The following is an 18,741-nucleotide window of genomic DNA, read 5'->3' on the forward strand; positions in this document are numbered from 1 at the left end:
CCTGTTTTCAGGTTTAGACAACTCAAAGTTTTGGGTGAACCTGCTACATGAAACTTAGGCTATCATAGGCTATCCGTAGTAGCATTATCAGGAAAATTCAGAGAAGACAGCAGGTAATTGACTGTAAGGTTAATCACAATACTATTTTTTCACTGTGTGTATACTTTTGTTTTTCCCCCTTTGTAGAATTGAAGGATACGCGGTGAGAGGACTGCTGTTTTCTCCCAACAATCAAGACTAATTGTTGACATTGTGCTTCAAAATAATACCATCAGGCTAGGAGAAATCCAGAATAATTGAGGACATCGTACACTTTGAGGGCTTCAACAGTGTGTCTCAAATACTGACCATGTTCTCCTAAACAACAAACGTTGTACACATTTTTACATAGGCCAACTGTTCCAATATGCTAGGGGTTCCAACTGCTGTGGACCATTTTATATCTTATGTAAATCTGTTTCAAAAGTGTGTCTTTTTGTGTCAGTTACGGTACTGTATTCAACATTTTTTCTGTTTTACATAGAATCTTTAAACCAGATTCCACAGAAAGGCCCAAAGGATAAATTCTCATAGATGAAGCAGGGTGTAATATGACGAAATGGTGACAGAGATGCGGGTAGAAAAATTTCATATTTTAATAAAATAATTAATAAAAGGCCTGAAGTTTACACAAAATGCAGACCATACAAAAAAACACAACCTTCAGAACAACTTAGTAGATGTCCTGGAGTGGCCAAGCCAGAGTCAAGGCTTGAACAACCATGGGAAGATCTGAAAATAGCTGTATATGCAAAAAAAAAACACAAGAAGAAAAAATGTAAACCTTGATAACCTAAGTGGAGCAATCCTTGGAGAAAACCTTGTGGACCAAATGTGCCCAACTAGACTCTTTGTAGACCAGGCCTGCGTTGCATATGACAAAATTCTAACGGAAGATTAAACTAGTTGAAATAACTCTTTGGCATGTCATTCAGCTCTACATCAAATAAAAAAAAAACTGTCATGGTTTTGGTTCTGTTCAAGTTTTATCTCTGAGCTTTCATTGGTCTTATTTCCATGTTTGTGTTCTAGGTATTTTTGATTGTTTTTGAGTTCTTAGATGTTTCTTGTTTGCTCTCTTGTGTCAGTCTCACTTTCCCTAGCTCCCTTCCTGCCTCTGTTCACACCTGCTCCCAATCTGCTAATTAGCCTCGTCTTTGTTTCTCTCCGCCATATATTCTCCTCCAGTCCAGTCACTCTTTGCTGGTTTATCTTTGTCATTTCTTTGCCCCCCCTTTTTTTTTTTAAGTATTCCTGCTTCTCTATTTTTGTGGATTCTAGGGTGTTATTTCTTTGGATTTTTGCTTCTGTTACCCTTTTGTTTTATTAAACCTTCAAGTAACCACCTCAAGCTTTTGTGTCTGCATCTTGGTCCTGTCAAACCTCCACCCCCACTTGGCCAATACAAACAAACAGATTACTAAGGCGCTGCCTTAAAGACTTTTGTTTTAAAGCCTAAAAACTTCCTGTCGGACAAGGACCCTTGCAAGCTAAAATCAGATGGTTTTGAACAAAGCATATCTAATTACACTCTAGAAACTGGTTCAGCACCTAAAAACTGATGTTAACTAATGATCAGGACAGATAAGCACATATCTCAGGATTTGGCTATATCTCAAAGAGAGTTGTCATAATTTTAACGAAAAGTTTTTGAAGGATGTATTAAATTAGGGAGACCTAATATTTAAGATTAATTTGTAAAAACGGTGTAAATCATTTTTCTTTTACTTTCCAATTTAAGATCCCTTTTATTCAGTCTTAAGGGGACTCGGTGTACTGTAATTTTGTTTCAGTTAACTGATCTATTCTATTTTGTTCTGTTCTGTTCTACTCTATTCTGTTCTATTCTATTCCCTTATCTGTTCACATCAACAGTAAGATTTCATTTTCTCAGACTTGCTGATGTGAAATGGTAATAAAAGAGGATTAATTTACAAGGATGAAGAATCCCCCTGTGATACTCAGGGCCCACAACAATAATGAGCACACAGCAAACAGAGGTTCACTGTAAGCCAAAAGAGAATGTGGAGAAATCTAATCCAGACTCTTAAGTGTTTCCTCATTTTTTAAAATGTTGCATGCAATGGCACCCTGTCCTTTTCTGATATTCTTTCTATCTCTGTTTCAAACACATATTCATCCCATGGGAAAAATGAACGCAAACTATCATTCTCAGGCCCCTGTAACAACATATGTTTGCAGGTAATTAAAAGGAGTTCCCAGGTGGTTATCATGTCATATTGAAATACAACGTACAGAGCAAATTACTTTTCTGTGGTTTTCATACAAAGATGGGTGTGGGAGATCCAATGCTTTGGTGAACTGCAATGCAGCTGAGCATGCATGGCTGTAGATGGGAATCAGCCTAATTGCAGTGCTACAGTAAAATCCCTGTGTAATAGTTAATGCATGCTGTGTATTGTGTAGTATGTGTAAAGTTGTGTCTTCTCATGATCCAGTAGCTTTTGTAACTTAATAGATTATGTAGAATGTTTTCTAATAAGTTTCAGATATGATTTAGAATTGCATCTCTTGCGTTAAAAAAAGTAATTTGTAAAATGGATAACAAATTGTGTGATTACCGTTTTTGGTAAAACAATCTCCATCAGTATTCCAAAACTTCTTTCCTGTTTATAATCACACCTGTTAATTCTCAGACTTGTCTGTTTAAATTTGCATCAATAATTGAAAAGGACTCTATAGTACCTCAGAGCACTCACTAAATTGAATAGCATTAGAAAATATAGTTAAATATTGTTTGGTTTTATGTTGTAAATTTTCAACCACTAAATCATTTAATCTTTTTCTAATTTTGTCACATTTACAGTTTCTTTTTTTTTCTTTTCAAATTAAAACAAACACAGAGAGGCCCATTTTGAAAGTGAAATGAAAATGAACAGGGAGCCAATGAAATGAAGCTTTAATAGGAAAAATATGATCTATCTCTCTCTTTTTAATTTTCATCAGAAACCTGCAGTACTTTGGATCAGCTGAAGGCATTTAACTACAGTTACTGACAGTGAAGAATTACAATAGTCAGACTTTGAAGAAAGAAATGCATGGATATGTTTCTTAGCATCACCACTGTGATGAGTGGTGACAGCACTATTTAAAATTTTTGCAGTATTCTTCAGATGAGAGAAGCAAATTCTATAAACATTTTTAATATTAAATAACAAGTCTTGTCGAAGCCAGCTGCCTTCCCTTAAACATCTCATAGGTCTACCATAGGCCATACACTGTCCCAAACTGACTTTGAAAGGTTCCCCATAAACTTAGCAAGCAGGAGTTACATTCTTTGTATAATCAATTAAAACAGTACCAGAAACTATAAACAGTGGGTATTATTAGCTCCACAGAACAATTGTACAATAACCAGCTTGATTATGAATGTAGATATTAGGCTGAAGTTCACTAAATTGTGAAAGCCGAGTAACGGAGAGAGAGAAAAAAATAATAATAATAAAATAATTTTTTTTTAAAAAGGGGTGCATCCACTTGAGGCTGAAATGTTTTATCCAATCGTACAATGCAAAATTCGCAGGTACAACACCTTACTAAGCAATTTGTTACAATAACCCACCTGAAAAAAAAAAAGTCTGCCGTCATATGTTTATTTTGCAATGCAGCGGTCGTAGAATACCTGGGCTTCCTCAGGCTTTTCAAATAAGTGGCTTTCTGCCTTTAACATGACATTAAGATGGGCAGGGAACAGAAGACGAAAAGACACATCTTTCTGGTAAAGCGCTCCTTTAACATCGTTAAATTCGACCTTTTCTTTGCAAGAGCGATGCTGAGATCTGGATATATTCTCAGGGTGGTTCCCTGAAACTTTACTTTATGCTGCTTGGTCCATCTCAAAGCGACTTCCTTTTCCCGGTAGCGATGGACGAAAAGGATGAAAGGGCACGGTGGGCGTCCTGCTGCTGGCTTGGATCCAGCTGTGCGTTGAGCGCGCTCCAATTCTGGGGGAGAAGGAAATATGTCGTCCCCCATGACATCCTTTAGCAACTTGGAGATGAACTTAGTTGGATCCTGCCCGTCTTCAATGCCTTCAAGTATATTAAGTATGCGTAGATTGTGAGATCGATTTTCAAGGTTTTCCAGGCATTCCTTCAAGGATTATTATCGGCTGCCAGGTTTTCCGCAGCTACAAGGCGGCTCTGAAAAGAATTCACTTCGTCCCGCAGCCCGTCCACCGAAGTTTGCAGAGGCCGAATCGACTCTTGAATTAATGCGGCCACGTCTTCTTTAAAGTTGTTCTGCTGTTTGGATAGTTCTGTGACCAGTTGGGACATGGAACCAGGTTCTTCGCATTTACTTTCGCCAGGTGGTCCAGAATCGGCGGAAGCTGCAGCCATTGAGGCTACCTACTAGCTAGGCTATTCGTTCGCCTGGTTGAATTAGAAAGCTTTTATTGTTTAGGATTATCACTGGCCATTGTAACGTCACAAAGATGCACGAACTGTGGTTCTGTCACTCTGGAGCTTGATAGAAGATCGAAGTGTAAAACTCCTATTTTAAAGAAATTTAAGAAAAGTTGGCCGGGAGCTCCTTCACCCTGCTTCCTTTCACTACACCGCCAAACCAGAAGTCCATTAAATAAGAAGTCTAACCAAAATGCTTTACATTATTATCTTAGATAAATTTAATGCTGTTCAAATAAAGATGAGGTAAATGAGGAATCAGTTTCTTTTTCAAAGTTTAACAATTCTACGAATTTTTAGCATAATTATTTTAAAAGAAATGTATTTGGTAAGATAAACGTCTATAAAAAAAACTAATGCATAGGCATCTTAAATTTAAAATGTAAGTCAATAAACATGAAAACATTTAAAATTTGTATTCATTCCTTGTGGTTAACATATACATTACATAAAAAAATTGCTTCATCTGTGACAATAGAAGCTTTTTTCAAACTAAATACCTACACATGAAAATAATATAAATACCGAAGCAATGTCAATAATTTATATCAAATCTATAGTATAGTAAGTATATAATTTTAAGAGAAGAAATATGTGTATCTATTAAATAAAAACAATTAGATGAATTACAAATGTATGTATTTTTATTAAATTAGTGAGAAATTAAACCTTTAATTTTATGCCAGCCCAAATCATTTTTGAAAGATTTGTTGTTAGTCAACCATTTAGCTGTGTTTTAATCTTATTTTAATCTTACATTGTCACAGCTACTGTGTTATGATATGTGACAAAAGATTTTTAAGAATTACATGTTCTGATTGAATCCGTTATGATGACCATTGAGTATTATATGTATGAAGTTTATGATGTGAAAATATAAATTGAATATGTCTCCTAGCAGCTAAGAGAGAGCCATGACAACAAACAGTATGCCTATATCACTAAACATGATTGAGGATGCTGATATGTGCTTTTTAAATTGCTTGAGTTCAGCTATCAGCATCACTCCTGTTTAAAACACACAGAATATACTTTATCCCGCGGCTTTGAATGACATGCCCCAATTCTATACATGTAAAGATGCAGCTCAGGATTAGCTGCTGAATCAATAAATGCTGTGTAGCAGTCAGATGTCAAAACTGAACAAGAAAACCATCAATCAACTGTAGCAATTCATCTGTTAACCATCAGGACGGTGGTTGTTTTACCTTGATCATGTACAGATGTACGGTGCTCCGAAAAAGACTTTTATGTCACACCTTTTTGTTTTAATCTCAGACAATGATAACTCAGAGAAAGATATGGCTTAAAGACATTCAATAACTAAAACAATTATTCATTTGAAAGTTGGTTCAAAAATGTTGATCAACTAAAAAATGTATCCATGTAGTTGTTGTCTTTCCAGGAGTGTTCAACTTACCAAAGTTACTCTGGGAGCTTATCTAAAACTGTGTAATCCTATCTGACCTCAGTTTTAATCAATGCTCATGATTCAGCAGTAAGAAATAGATTAGACACTGCTGGCCTTTCCTACACAAACAAGAGCAATCAGGTCAGTTTACCCTAATCTGTAGAACATGATTGGAACATGTGTTTAGAGGATAATGATGTGACCATAAATCATCATTTTCAATTAAAGCACAATTCTGATTAAGCTCAGTCTAATCACAGTAATCAATGTATGCAGTCATTTTTTTATTCTATTACTCCTTCCTTTCGAATACTCTTGCCCATGAAAAAAATGCATATGGCACTCAACGTATGGTGACGGTCTGAATGTTTTTTGTAACCTCAGAACTGGGACAACTTGCAATAATTGGTAACCAGTGTTGTGCCACAGTCATGCTATTTATTTTGAACATTGGTTTAACAGGATGCAGGTTTGCTTTAAAGACTGTAAAGCTTAGTCCCCTCTGCAAGAAACTCTCAAAAGGATGAAGCTTCAAAGGAGGTCTGAGGTTCCCCTGCCAAGCTTGCTATAGAGTCCTCACACCCACACATTTCTTTAATGTGCATTGGGAGGGGACATTCCGAATTAGAGGTCTTAAACCACAGATCACATGTCTAGATAGACCCACTCTTTAAACCCACAGTTTTATGTTGAGTAGAGCTACTTTGATAAACAGACTACCTGCATTGTTCTTTCTGAGTTTTACAGAAGAAATTTAGCCCAGGGACTCTAGAAAAGAACTAGTAAACAGCTTGAATAGTTCAGTTAAAACAACTAGACGTAAATTTTTCTAGAAGACGTTTCACATATGTTATAGTATTTTCCTATTTGCAATGTGTGCATGTATAATGACATATATTGTTATGCTATGTCTGTGCATCAGCCTTGTGTCTGTGTTTGAGCTCCTTTTTTTCCTCAATATAACATGCAATATACATTCCACTTAATAAAGAATTACTACATTGAAATTTCACAGTAAATGACTTTCTATTTACTCTACTTTCTATTTTCTAACATTAGACACAATGTCAATGGCTTAGTCAGCCATTGACATATTAAGCTACATATTATACTATGGGATAGATCGGCGTATATATGGATTGTCTTGGTTAGTACATCCACTGACCTGTGAAATGTCTTCCCACAGCTGGAAAACCACTTGTTCTTGCAGTGAAATGGCATTTTTATGGCACGTCTCTGTGGGAGCGGGGAGTTCCAATATGGCGGCCTACAGCTTCACTTTTTTTGGACTATCAGCAATCCAGTGAATAAATAAAGATCAGTGGCATGGACACACCATACTCACCTGAACATTGACACCTCAGCTTTCCCAGAACAGAGATCAACGGAGGTGTCAGGGCTTGCAGTCACGGTGAAGCAGTGTTGTTTTTGACAGCCATTTTAGATTTAGTCTTAGGGTATTTCCCAATATGTGTACTTGTATGTTCTCATGTACTCGTGTAATCGTGAAATGTCATCAGCCTCAGCCCTTGTACTGTTCCAATTTACAAGAACAGCAGACCGAGAACGGACAGAGTCCCCGGATATTATTCTCTTCTCTCTCTATTTACCAAGTATCAGAGCGGACTTGTCCGTTCTTGAGATTATATGGCAAAAAAAAAAAAAAAGCAAAAAAAGCAAAGAACAAAAACATTCTTCTTTCTACTTTGGCAATTTTGGCTTTATTTCTGAGAATTTCCCCAATGCTCAGGGGTCAAAGTCTATTTAAATTCACAGGGTTTTGATATAAAAAGGAATAGAAAATTCATGGCAATCCAGACCTAAATTAAATGAATATGCTAAATTAAATTCTGACATATTCAAAGTAAACATAGATAATGTTTTAATGACAATACAAGGAAACATTTACATAATATTCAAATAGATAGAAAGGAGAACAATGAGAGAGAAATATTCAAAGGTCTATTTACCTTTTCACCTGGCTCTTTATCCAAAAATAAACAGTATACAATGAAATATTTTCTTTGGATATAATTTAGGGATTCATTTTTGTAGAAATTAAAGAATGTTTAGTGAGCTGGTAGAAATAAAATCTTGATAGTTAGACAAAGGGATTTTTTTATGCTTGCTAGCAGATGATCAGCCACAAAGTTTATTAAGTACAGAGAGAAGGAAGAGCAATACTGCTGAGAGCGAACCTTTAGAGTGGAGCAGAAAGCGCAGACTCTGAGCCACACATGCGCAAAGACGCATTTTTGCACAAGCAAAACTGGAAGATCAGATCAGTTTGTCAGAGTTCATTCCGGGTTATTTTCTCCCCCGCCGCTGCTGGCATGATAAATCTGTGTGTGTGTGTGTCCAGTGTTACCTTAGTGTTTCTGATTTCCTGCTGTGCCTCTAAACCACTGAGCCCTCCTGTTCCCATCCGATCAGTTTGCCTGACCTATTTTTGGACTCCTGGCTAGTGGCGAGAATGTTTCAGCGTTACCTTAGTGTTTCTGATTACCTGATCCTTACCTGTTCTGCCTGTTAACCACTTAGCCTGCTTGCTCCCCTCAGATCTGTTTGTCTAACCTGTCTTTGGATTCCTGCCGGATTTTTCCTGTCTAATTAACTTGGGGATGTTTCCTGGTTCTGTATCCTGAACACGGCCTTGGCATTGGCTTTGGTTTTGCCCTCTGTATTATCCTGCTTACCTTCATCTGTTTAAATCTGATCTCCTGTCAGTTCTTTAATCTTCAAGGTTTTAGCGTCTGGATCTCTCTGTGTGGCAACCGCTGCGTCTTGTCAATGGAATCAACCTTGTTCCCTGGGCATGGACTGAGCTAAAAAACCAGGGTAGTGTCTCGCAAATTCATAATCATCCTCCGTCATTATCATGGTCACTAACCTGTATTTCTCTCCTGTAGAGGTTCCTGCCTAGGGAGCACTTGTCACTACTACTGCAGATCTGTTTTTAAATTAATGCTTTTTGAGTAATCCCACTGTCTAACTTGCCTTGAATACTGGGTCATCTGTTCTGAGCCGTGACAAGTACACTTCTAAATAAGAATAAATGAATCTTTAAAATGTCAAGGTCCAAACAATTGAATAACACTTGAAACAAGGTCTTTAAATCCAAAACCCTGCAGTGCAACTTAATTAAACAATTCTGCAAAACAAGTGGGCCACAATTCTTACAAATAATTAAGGATAAAGTTAACAATGATAAATACTGGATAATGTTTTTTAACCAATCAAGGTTAGATTAGTCTGTTAGTAATATTTATGTTCATTTGAAATCTTTAAGTGTCACAAAAAACAAAACCAGAAAAACTCATTAAAGGAGAAGTTCGGTTTTTTACACTTTAAGCCCATTTTCTGTAGCCTGACGTAGTCCGACTCAATTCTAGTCAGAATATGAGTCTGATACTGCTCCATAGAGCTGTGATTATGGGGCGTGTTTCGAACGAACCAGGAAAAAAAATGCCTCTGTACTCAATTGGATAGATCTACAACCAATAAGAGCAACGGAGTGCGTGACGTATGTTAAGCGAGGCATAGTTGTTGTCCACAAAAATCAAAGCGTGCAGTTTCGCGTTTCTCTGTTCCTCTTTTAAAATTAATTTGCTGTCGATATCTTCTAGAACAGACCTAATAGCAGAATCTACTCACCCAAACTCTCCAGCGGCAGCCATTATTGTTGTCACCCTAGCGCGCTTTGGTCACGTGGTTGATTACGTTACTCTTGATCATCTGTCCATCATCGTATAAAGTCTGCCCTGACAATTTGATTGGATCGCCTGACAGTGGGCTTTAATACTCGCGCTACTATGGAGCAGAGCCAGACCGAACTTCCCCGAACTCAAACCTTGTGGGCGGGGCTAAGTTCGGACTGGCACCCAGGCTACATTTTCTGTAGTGTCCAGGATGAAATCGAATGATCGACACCAAAAGTTTGACAATTGGTCCTGTCTCTGCTTTTTGGCTCATTTAGAATCACCCCCTGGCTGCTTTAGAATGGCTAGCATAGAGCATGTCCGATAATGTCCTTAAAACAACCTTAAACGTTCTTTTTTTTAAATATGCTACTCACCGGGTCGTCAGCGCTGTTCAATGACGTTCCAAAAAAAGTTTCGTAAAGAAAAAACGTTCCTGTAGTGTTTTATTTAGCATTTTGTAAATCCCATTGAGTTCTGTAGGAATAGTCAATATTCCGCTGCCACCGGAAACGGAAATGGGGCCTGTTTACACAGTTGTAGTCTTTTCGCTTCACTCTGTGTACTCCGACATCGAGGTGCTAACGTCTCTGTTAAACACTTTAAAAAACTCTGAAAATGGAATACGAAAGTTGGATTCTTGATTCTCGACGTCGGAGTACACAGAGTGAAGCGAAAAGACTACAACTGTGTAAACAGGCCCCATTTCCGTTTCCGGTGGCAGGGGAATATTGACTATTCCAACAGAACTCAATGGGATTTACAAAATGCTAAATAAAACACTACAGGAACGTTTTTTCTTCACGAAACTTTTTTTGGAACGTCATTGAACAGCGCTGACGACCCGGTGAGTAGCATATTTAAACAAAAGAACGTTTAAGGTTGTTTTAAGGACATTATCGGACATGCTCTATGAAAGCCATTCTAAAGCAGCCAGGGGTTGATTCTAAATGAGCCAAAAAGCAGAGACAGGAGCAATTGTCAAACTTTTGGTGTCGATCATTCGATTTCATCCTGGACACTACAGAAAATGGGCTTAAAGTGTAAAAAACCGAACTTCTCCTTTAAGGGAGCAGATGCCATTTCACAGTGCAATAGCTCAGTTTCTCCATGTTTTATAAAGTTTCTTTTCCTTCTGTCATACAGGTGATTTTTTTTCATTATTTTTCTAAAGTGGATTCATCTAACTCTCTGATGTAAAGACCAGACAATAAGCCTCCCCCTCAAGGCCCCATTAATGCAAAACCCAGGGTCTGCAGGTTTGATATTCATCGCCTGGGCAACCTCTGCCATCAACACATTTTGAGCCACGTGAGAATGATCACAGCTTATTAAAGTGGAAATAATGACTGCTCTGCCTCCGGCATGAAATATTTAACAAGGACAAAGGAGATGGCTCAAAGGTGATTTATATCTGTGTTGAAAAAGGAGCATGTGGACAATACCATCCTTACAGAAAGTGCATGTGACCCTTTGCCAACCTTAGCTAAAGAGTGCACTCCGTAGATGACTTTTTACCTTAATGTGAATCAGACAGCAGAGGGTGTTCTGATTTAATGTTTACTAGATATAACAATGATATTGTCATTAAAATAAGCAACTATGAGGACACTGCACATCCTTGATTTCTTCTCTTGAACGTGACTGCACACAGAGTAGTCGTATAAAAGCAGCTTTAAGATTGTGTTGAATTCTATCAATTCATAAAAATAATTTCTCTTTCCCACTCAGCTTAGAACATACACAGCATTCATTTCCTAGATGTGAGATTATTGATGTATTTTCCCTCCAACTTGGGTAAATTAGCTCTTTGGTCTCTTGGGAAAAATCTGGGGAGAAGGAGGAGAGCGAAAAATGTTCTCCATCAAGTGCGATTGAATTGGATTTCACAAGATAAATTGCTGGGACAAGAGTTTATCCCAATTACATTGCCAAGAGGCTCCAGTCCTCCTGTAGCCACTCTGCTCAACAGCAATTAGGGTCAGCTTTTAGTTACCAGGATCCTCCATTGTGAAAAGATGTTTACAGTCTGAGCAGAAAGTAGATAAATGGATAAATGGATGAAGAATTTAAAAGAGGTTTGTGGTCTGATCCAAGGACCCACAAAACTATAGATCTGACAGCCAAAACCTGAGAGGGAGAAAACACAGCTGTAACCCATCGGCCCCAGATTAACACTGCCCCTGGTTTCTTGTGGGGCCTCCTGTTCCCCCTCTTGCTTATCTTATGTCTTTGTAGAATCCTTCATGATTTGCAGATGTGGAAACTCATGTTGTTTTTAATCCGTCAAGAAGACCACATTTACCTCAGACACAGTAGCAATAAGACTGATATATGAAAATTATACTTCTCAGTCTTACCTTTCCCAGACTGGGGCCCCACAGATATCTCAGACTGAAAACACAGACAGCAAGCACCAGAAACACCACGGCCAAGACCAGAGCCATCCAGTGGTAGTTGTGAAATCTGGTCTTCTTTTGCTTTTCTGCTTCCACCTGTAAACAGTTCATAGTGTGTTTGTAAAACTTGTACAGGGAAAACGTAATGAAGCAGAAATCACCAGAAATATGATGTATTTAAATAAGAACTTTTCATTTGTGATTCAAAAAGAATGATCCACTGAAAAACGTATGTGGTTGTACAATATATGAAATACATGGTTGGGGCAACTTTAGCTTGAATAACACTAATATTTTAGTGTGGCATGAGGCACAGGCTTTAACAAGAAGATGATGTTTGTTGCGCTACAGCTACGTACATTCTTCAAATATCCCTACAAAGCTATGATTTTGTCTCATGAGGCTAAAGAACCTGCTTCACTATCAGACTCATTCACAAGACTGTCCTTAGCATACTTCAGCAAGGCTTAAAAATGTCTCTTCTGAAAAACTAGAGTTTTCTTTGGACAAAAACCTTACAAAAAATTCCTGCGCTGAGCTCTTGAGATTTTATCCTTGTAGATAAAGATTCATGACTTGGAAAAAAAATGAAAGAAGAAAGAAAATTAGGCGGTCAATACTTTTATGTACAGTTTTTATGTTAACATTTTTTATTTTTATTTTTTGCATTTTAAACACTTATCATTGTGTATTTTTTATTCATACATTTGCCTCTTGCATCTTTTGATGTATCCATTGTGCTTTCCCTTTAGTCCAGTTTTGTGCCTCAATTCGCTTTGGTCAGTTTGGATCTTTATGCTTCCTCATCTTCTTTATCATTGTTAGTAGAGCATTATTGTTTCTTATTCCCTATGGTTGTGATGAAAAAAGCATAACGTTTCCTTTTTTTTTTGTAAGACTGTATATTTAAGATTATTATTTAAGATGAGGTAATTTATAGAAATTTGGTAAAATCCAATAAGGTCCAGTATTCCCATTATCAGACCTTTCTAGCCTAAAACCACTGAATGTACCTTGAAATCGTATTTAGCCTTGAGTGTATTTAAAACACATGGCAAGATCTTACTTTACAACAGCATTTCTTTGCATTTCATTTGTAGGTTTATGCATGTAGGTCACTCTAAAAAAAAAGAAACTGTCTACTGAAAAGGTTAGCAGTGGCTCAGATAGAGAGCCAAAGGAAAAAAAACTCACAGCTACATGTGTCACGTGAAGGTTACAGTTATTAAACTTCCTTTTGCATTAAAACTCTGCCCGCTGCCAACAATTCCCCAAGCTTAAGGACACAAATTAATAAAGACAGTCTTTTGTTCCACTGGAGCTCCAGCGGGGAGAAAATGAAAACTTCTCATTCACAGCGGACCATTTTAGGGTCTCAGAGGACAACAGAAAGGCAGATACATGAAAAAAGGAGCTACGTTCAATTAACAAAATTGGTGTTGCTTATCTTTGTGTCTTTAAAATTGATGATAGTGCAGCTTTGTTTTTCTTTCGTTTTTTTGGGGGCTGAACTTGTGTGTTGTGGTTGAGCATATTTTGGATTGGTCAGTATATTTACATACTCACTCTTAATATAATACAGTGCTTTGAAAACATTTGTACTGCATAACTTACTGATATTTTATCATTTTAGAACCAATAACTTTAATATATCTTATCGTTATATTATGCAGTAGACCAACACTAGCTACTAAGTCAATTCAGATAAAATTAGTTTATATACATAGAGCCAATTAAAGCGGATGTCATCTTAAAGCACTTTAGAGAGATAATTCAATCGAGTCATGCAGTAAAATTGGTTAAAATTTGTCCATCTAAGTGAAAGCAGGCTGATTACGCTGAGTCATTGTCTTTACAGTAATCCCTCACTCCAAATATTCATGCAATGTAAGCATAGACCTATCAAAAAGTTGCAGGACACTGACCCTAAATGTATGGAGTTTGAGACCACTGCTGTAGTGAAAACTAAGTTTTGTATTTCTTAGGGTCTAATTTTTCCAGTCAATTTGAATAAAACTCTCTGCCAAATACATTAAATACAGAACATAAGTCTGGGGTTGTGACATAATAAAATTTGTATATTATATCTTCTAAATGAATGGTTATGTAAAGTATTTATTTGATAGAGTAGACTAACTATTCAGATTTAAAAAAAAACAGCTGTGCTTTTGGATTCTGGATAAAATCTTTAGCAGCCTTCAAAAGTACAATCGCTTTTCCATTATATGAAATCAACCTGAACATTTCTTCATTGGATGCATTTTAGAAATCAACCACAGAAATGTGAGGTACATAAAAGTTATAATAATCCTCAGGGCACAATGAAAAACAGACATCTACAGTAGCCTGAAATTCCATACTTGCTGAATTCCTCAGTAAGAGGAGGGGAAGAAAAATAGAAAGAACTGGATGAAATTCATTCTCATGTGGCAGGTTGCATAAGGAGTGGAAACTTAACTAGAGGACAAAGCTCTCACTGGCTGCCTTTGAATATAAAATGTTCAGTGGAAAAAGGTGGGATAGAAAGACAGACGGTCAGTCAGACAGAAATAAAGACAGGGATGGAACTTGAATGAGCAGTCTGAGTGCACAGTGCCCACCAACTAGTGTTTAAAGGTTTAGGAGTTCAGAATCAGTCAAGCAATTCCTCCTGAGCTCTGGGAGGAAAAGTGCCCAGAGCCCTCCTGTTGTTATCAAGCCAAGAAACAGCAAATTCTTAAGAAAACAACAGAAAAATATTCTCCTCGCCTACATAACCAACAAGCTTAGGCTGTGGTACACCTCACCAGGCCAGGCTCATATCCACATTTAAATTCCTGTGGTAGCTAAATCAGGCCACAGGTGATTTCATATTTATACCACTTTTGTCACTATATATTCCTGGATTTATACTTGCAAAAGCGGTGGCCTTTTCTTTAAAGTACAATGAAACAATTATCCCTTATACTCCTATATATAAGAAAAACAATGCGTTGATACCTGTTGCTGTATTCAATGCAAGCTCTACAAGAAATCAGAGCAAAAGGGTTTCAGAACAAAAGAAAATTCCTTTTGATCCTTCATTTTAAGTAGCAAGAACAAGCTAAAGTACATAAAATGGTTTGGATTAGACAGCAAAAGAAGGGAGATGAGGGTAAAGAACCTGAAGGATTTACCAGGACAAATTATAATTCTGTGAAAAGAACACATAGATAATTCTACAAGATATAAAGATACTAAAAACCAGACTACTAAAATATTTAATTGTAATATTACACTCCAATTTCACAATTTTTTCATATTTTCAAAGAACTACTTTTTGCACCTGCCACTAATTTAATCATCCTTAATATTTTAAAGTTCATCAAGTAAGATTTAATAAAATATGCATACAAAACATATTTTCAAGCTATCCTTGCAGCTGATGAATTAACTGTGATAAAATAAATAGAAAATGATAAAATATACTCACATCTTTCCACAAAACTTGCTGACTGCTGGACTGACTGCTAACCTCCATGATGCAAGCCCACAGGAGGAATCTTTCCGATCGTCTCAGCTGAGGAAAATACCAAACCGATTCGAGGAAAAGAGTCCAAGCTTCATTCAACTGCTGTAATTTAGTAGTGCACTGAAAAGGGAGGGGAGTTTGAGATGGAGTGGAATAACTGAAGAAGTTGTGTTACCCATTAAAGCAAAGCAGATGTCCCGCCTGCTGGCCCGCTCCCATTTTAAAAGTGGTAAAAAAGAAAGAAAAAAAAATCTGCCTGAAAGAGTAACCTTCTGTTGACTAGATTATAAACTATGGCTAGATAATAATACTGTAGTGACTTATCAACATCCCAATGTCCTTGAAACACAATGGTTAAGCAGAAAATAATTACAGTGGTTCTCCATACAGTCTTGGTAAAGAACTACTGCATGTTTTCACCAAGTAGAAAAGGGAGACAATGATAAATAATTTTTACATAATGTCCTCCTATAATATGACCTAGACAATGTGCAGCTAAACATAAGTAAATCTGTTAAAGGTAAATATGTAGGTAGAATAAAGCCTACAATAGCCTGGTTGCATAAATGTGCAAACCTACAAATTTTAACGGGTGTGAAACTTTAATATATTTATTGCCCATCCCAGTAAGGGTGGTAAATATGTTGCTTAATCATAATAATTGTCTGTCATATATTGTTTGTGAACACACCCCCTACTGTCCGTGTATTAGAACAACAAACAAAAGTGTTAATCAAGCTCAAATCAAGACCAAACAGATAACTCTCTGCACATATATGGAATAAATTCACCATTTAAAACATAACTTCCATTCAAAATATAAAAATGTTTAAAAATAATCCTTCAGCTCCAAGACGAACATATTTCAGTTAAAAACTCTTGACTAACCTACAAAATTCAGCTCAATTTAGCTGCCATGTAAACAAAAACATGCTTGGCTACCATAATTAATAAAATGGTGCAATGATACCAGAGTTCAGCATGCGTTTTATATTTGAGAACCAAATTTATCTTGAAGAGTTTGGAATATGGTCAAATTAGCTTTTAGCTAGTTAAGAGCAATTGTAATTCACAATGCAAATCCAATAAAACATTATTTTGAAAATATGTTTTATGAAAGGACTTGCTTAATCAGAAATCGATAACCTTCAGTTAATTGATTCTTAGCCTTCTTTAGTTGACCTAGAAGCTAGAAAGGAAGAGGATTCCCATTAAATGACTTTGCTTATAATTTGGTAATCAAAATTTAATGAGCATATGAGAAAGCACATGACAGTTAACATTATATTAGTGTTTAAACCCTTAGTGAAATAAAGTTTGATTTAGCTTCATAAACAACAGCTCTAAACATGTCAGAATGTGATTTAATTTGTTAGAGTGTTTTTACCAAACAGTAAACACATCATAGTATCAAAATCCATCAAAGAGACAAATTATTCAGCCGGAAACTCTTCCTGATTTTAGCTAGACATGTACCTCTGCTTATCAGTCTGGAAGGCTTGAGTTTTCTTCAGCATTTAGTGTTAGCAGCTTAGCATGGAAGGCTTATAGCAGGGGAGTTTTCTCAAAGTTCCCACTTCAAGTTAGCATCTTAAAGCTTTTGAAAACTCAGAAATGTTGCAAAATTCTGTCTTGCAGCAATTTGGTTCTGATGTCCACCATCAGACCCACTTAGCTTTTTGTAAGCTTGCAGCCTCTGGTCCCTGGATACGGAAGCCGTGATGCAGTCTCTGTGATGTGAAGAGCAGTCCCCAAATAGGAAAAGAAAGACCATGAGACATTTGCTTTGTCTTTAAAGTACAGTGTTGGGCAAAGGCGCACCTCTGTAGGAATGTCTTGTGATACTGTCTTTGGGTGGGTTGCAGAAGCATGAGTGTCCAAACAACAGGCAAACCTTAATCCTCCCAATCGAAAGGTTGTGTTTAATATAAAGCATGGACATTGACTCAAAATGTTTAAAATTATTATCATGGTTTATGGCACAAGAGAACCATGTGGAATTAGCTTTTGACTTATTTTTGACACTTGGTTTTTATGTCTTTAACAACGACCCCACATTACGTATTTCTAATTCACATCAATACTTTTTTCATAACCATAATTTCTACCAAAAAACGTTTATCATATTGGTGTTCGTACACATGAATTTTTCATCTGAGAAAAAATAAACAATATTTCTACTGTAATTGATGAAATAAGTCTAGTCTTATTATCTACTCTATTTTACTTTAATGTATTCTATTCTATTATATCCTATGAAATGTATACGTTATTACCATAGCCTATACTGTAATGCATGCTTTGAATATTTTTACTTTATTTCCACTTTATTTATTTTTTTTAAAGAATTTGCTGGGTAAAATGTCACACACAATATAAAAAAACCCAGTCTTTTGATGGGTTACTATGCTATTATTTTTGTTATATAAACATAGGCTTGTATTTTGATAGGTGTTTATACTTTTATGATCAACTGTGTTTTATTGGTGTTACCATATGTATTATCAACATACACTTTCTGAGTCATCTTGGACTACCTTCTCTTTGCTTTTGTTCCTCAATTGATTCTACCTATAGAAAAACTCTAAAACCAAAAGCTGAGATTGCTGAACATTAGTACAAAGGAATTAACTCTATTAAACAAAGAAATCTTCACTTGCACAGATCATACATAAAAACAAAAACAAAATGATTGAATAGTTTTTAAAGGCATAATAGTAAAGCTTAGCTTCAGCAAAACTTTTATAATGGAATACAGAAATCTAAAATGTAATCCTCCATCAATGACCAAATATTGTACCTTATAAAAGTGAAAAAAAGATGGATCATTTTCCATATGATCCCCATTCTTGGTGACCGCTGTCAGTCTCCCAAATTACATACTGCAGGCTGGCGTGCAATGGATCTCCTTGTGAAGAGAAAAAATTAAACCACTCATGCAAGTCTTAACTCCAGGGCTGCACGTACATCAGGAGTATGAGCTGTAAACTAGTTTTAAGGAATCACACTGGAGGGGGATGAATAACACATGCAGCAACTGGAGCTAGTCAAAATTTAACAGCCTCAGAACAGTGCAGGGTTCATTGCTAGATAACAATCTGGAGGGATAGATTATTTATTTTTTTAAACTGAGAATGAAAACTTAGAATGTGTCAGATCATATTTTTTTTGTTTATTATTAGGATATTTAAAGTGAATTATAACACCTGGAAAAAATGTAACACCCTCACTATTATTGGAAGATCAGCTAATTTACTTCAGGAAAAAAGTAAAAAAA

The 18,741-nt window shown here is 36.4% G+C and overlaps 1 protein-coding gene across 1 annotated transcript in view; it reads right to left on the bottom strand.

Moving 5' to 3' along the window:
- Window positions 1–15,598, bottom strand: part of tnmd (tenomodulin) — a 103,792-nt gene extending 88,194 nt beyond the window's left edge. The window contains exons 1-2 of the mRNA XM_015389133.1: window positions 15,426–15,598; window positions 11,936–12,070 (exon numbers count right to left, since the gene is read on the bottom strand). Coding sequence (XP_015244619.1) covers window positions 11,936–12,070; window positions 15,426–15,473 — 183 coding nt within the window. The 5' untranslated portion in view covers window positions 15,474–15,598. The remainder of the gene's footprint in view (window positions 1–11,935; window positions 12,071–15,425) is intronic.
- Window positions 15,599–18,741: the final 3,143 nt, after the last annotated feature.

This window comes from Cyprinodon variegatus, unplaced genomic scaffold (genome assembly GCF_000732505.1).
Source record: "Cyprinodon variegatus isolate N-32 unplaced genomic scaffold, C_variegatus-1.0 Scaffold19, whole genome shotgun sequence".
NCBI classification, from domain to species: Eukaryota; Metazoa; Chordata; class Actinopteri; order Cyprinodontiformes; family Cyprinodontidae; genus Cyprinodon; species Cyprinodon variegatus.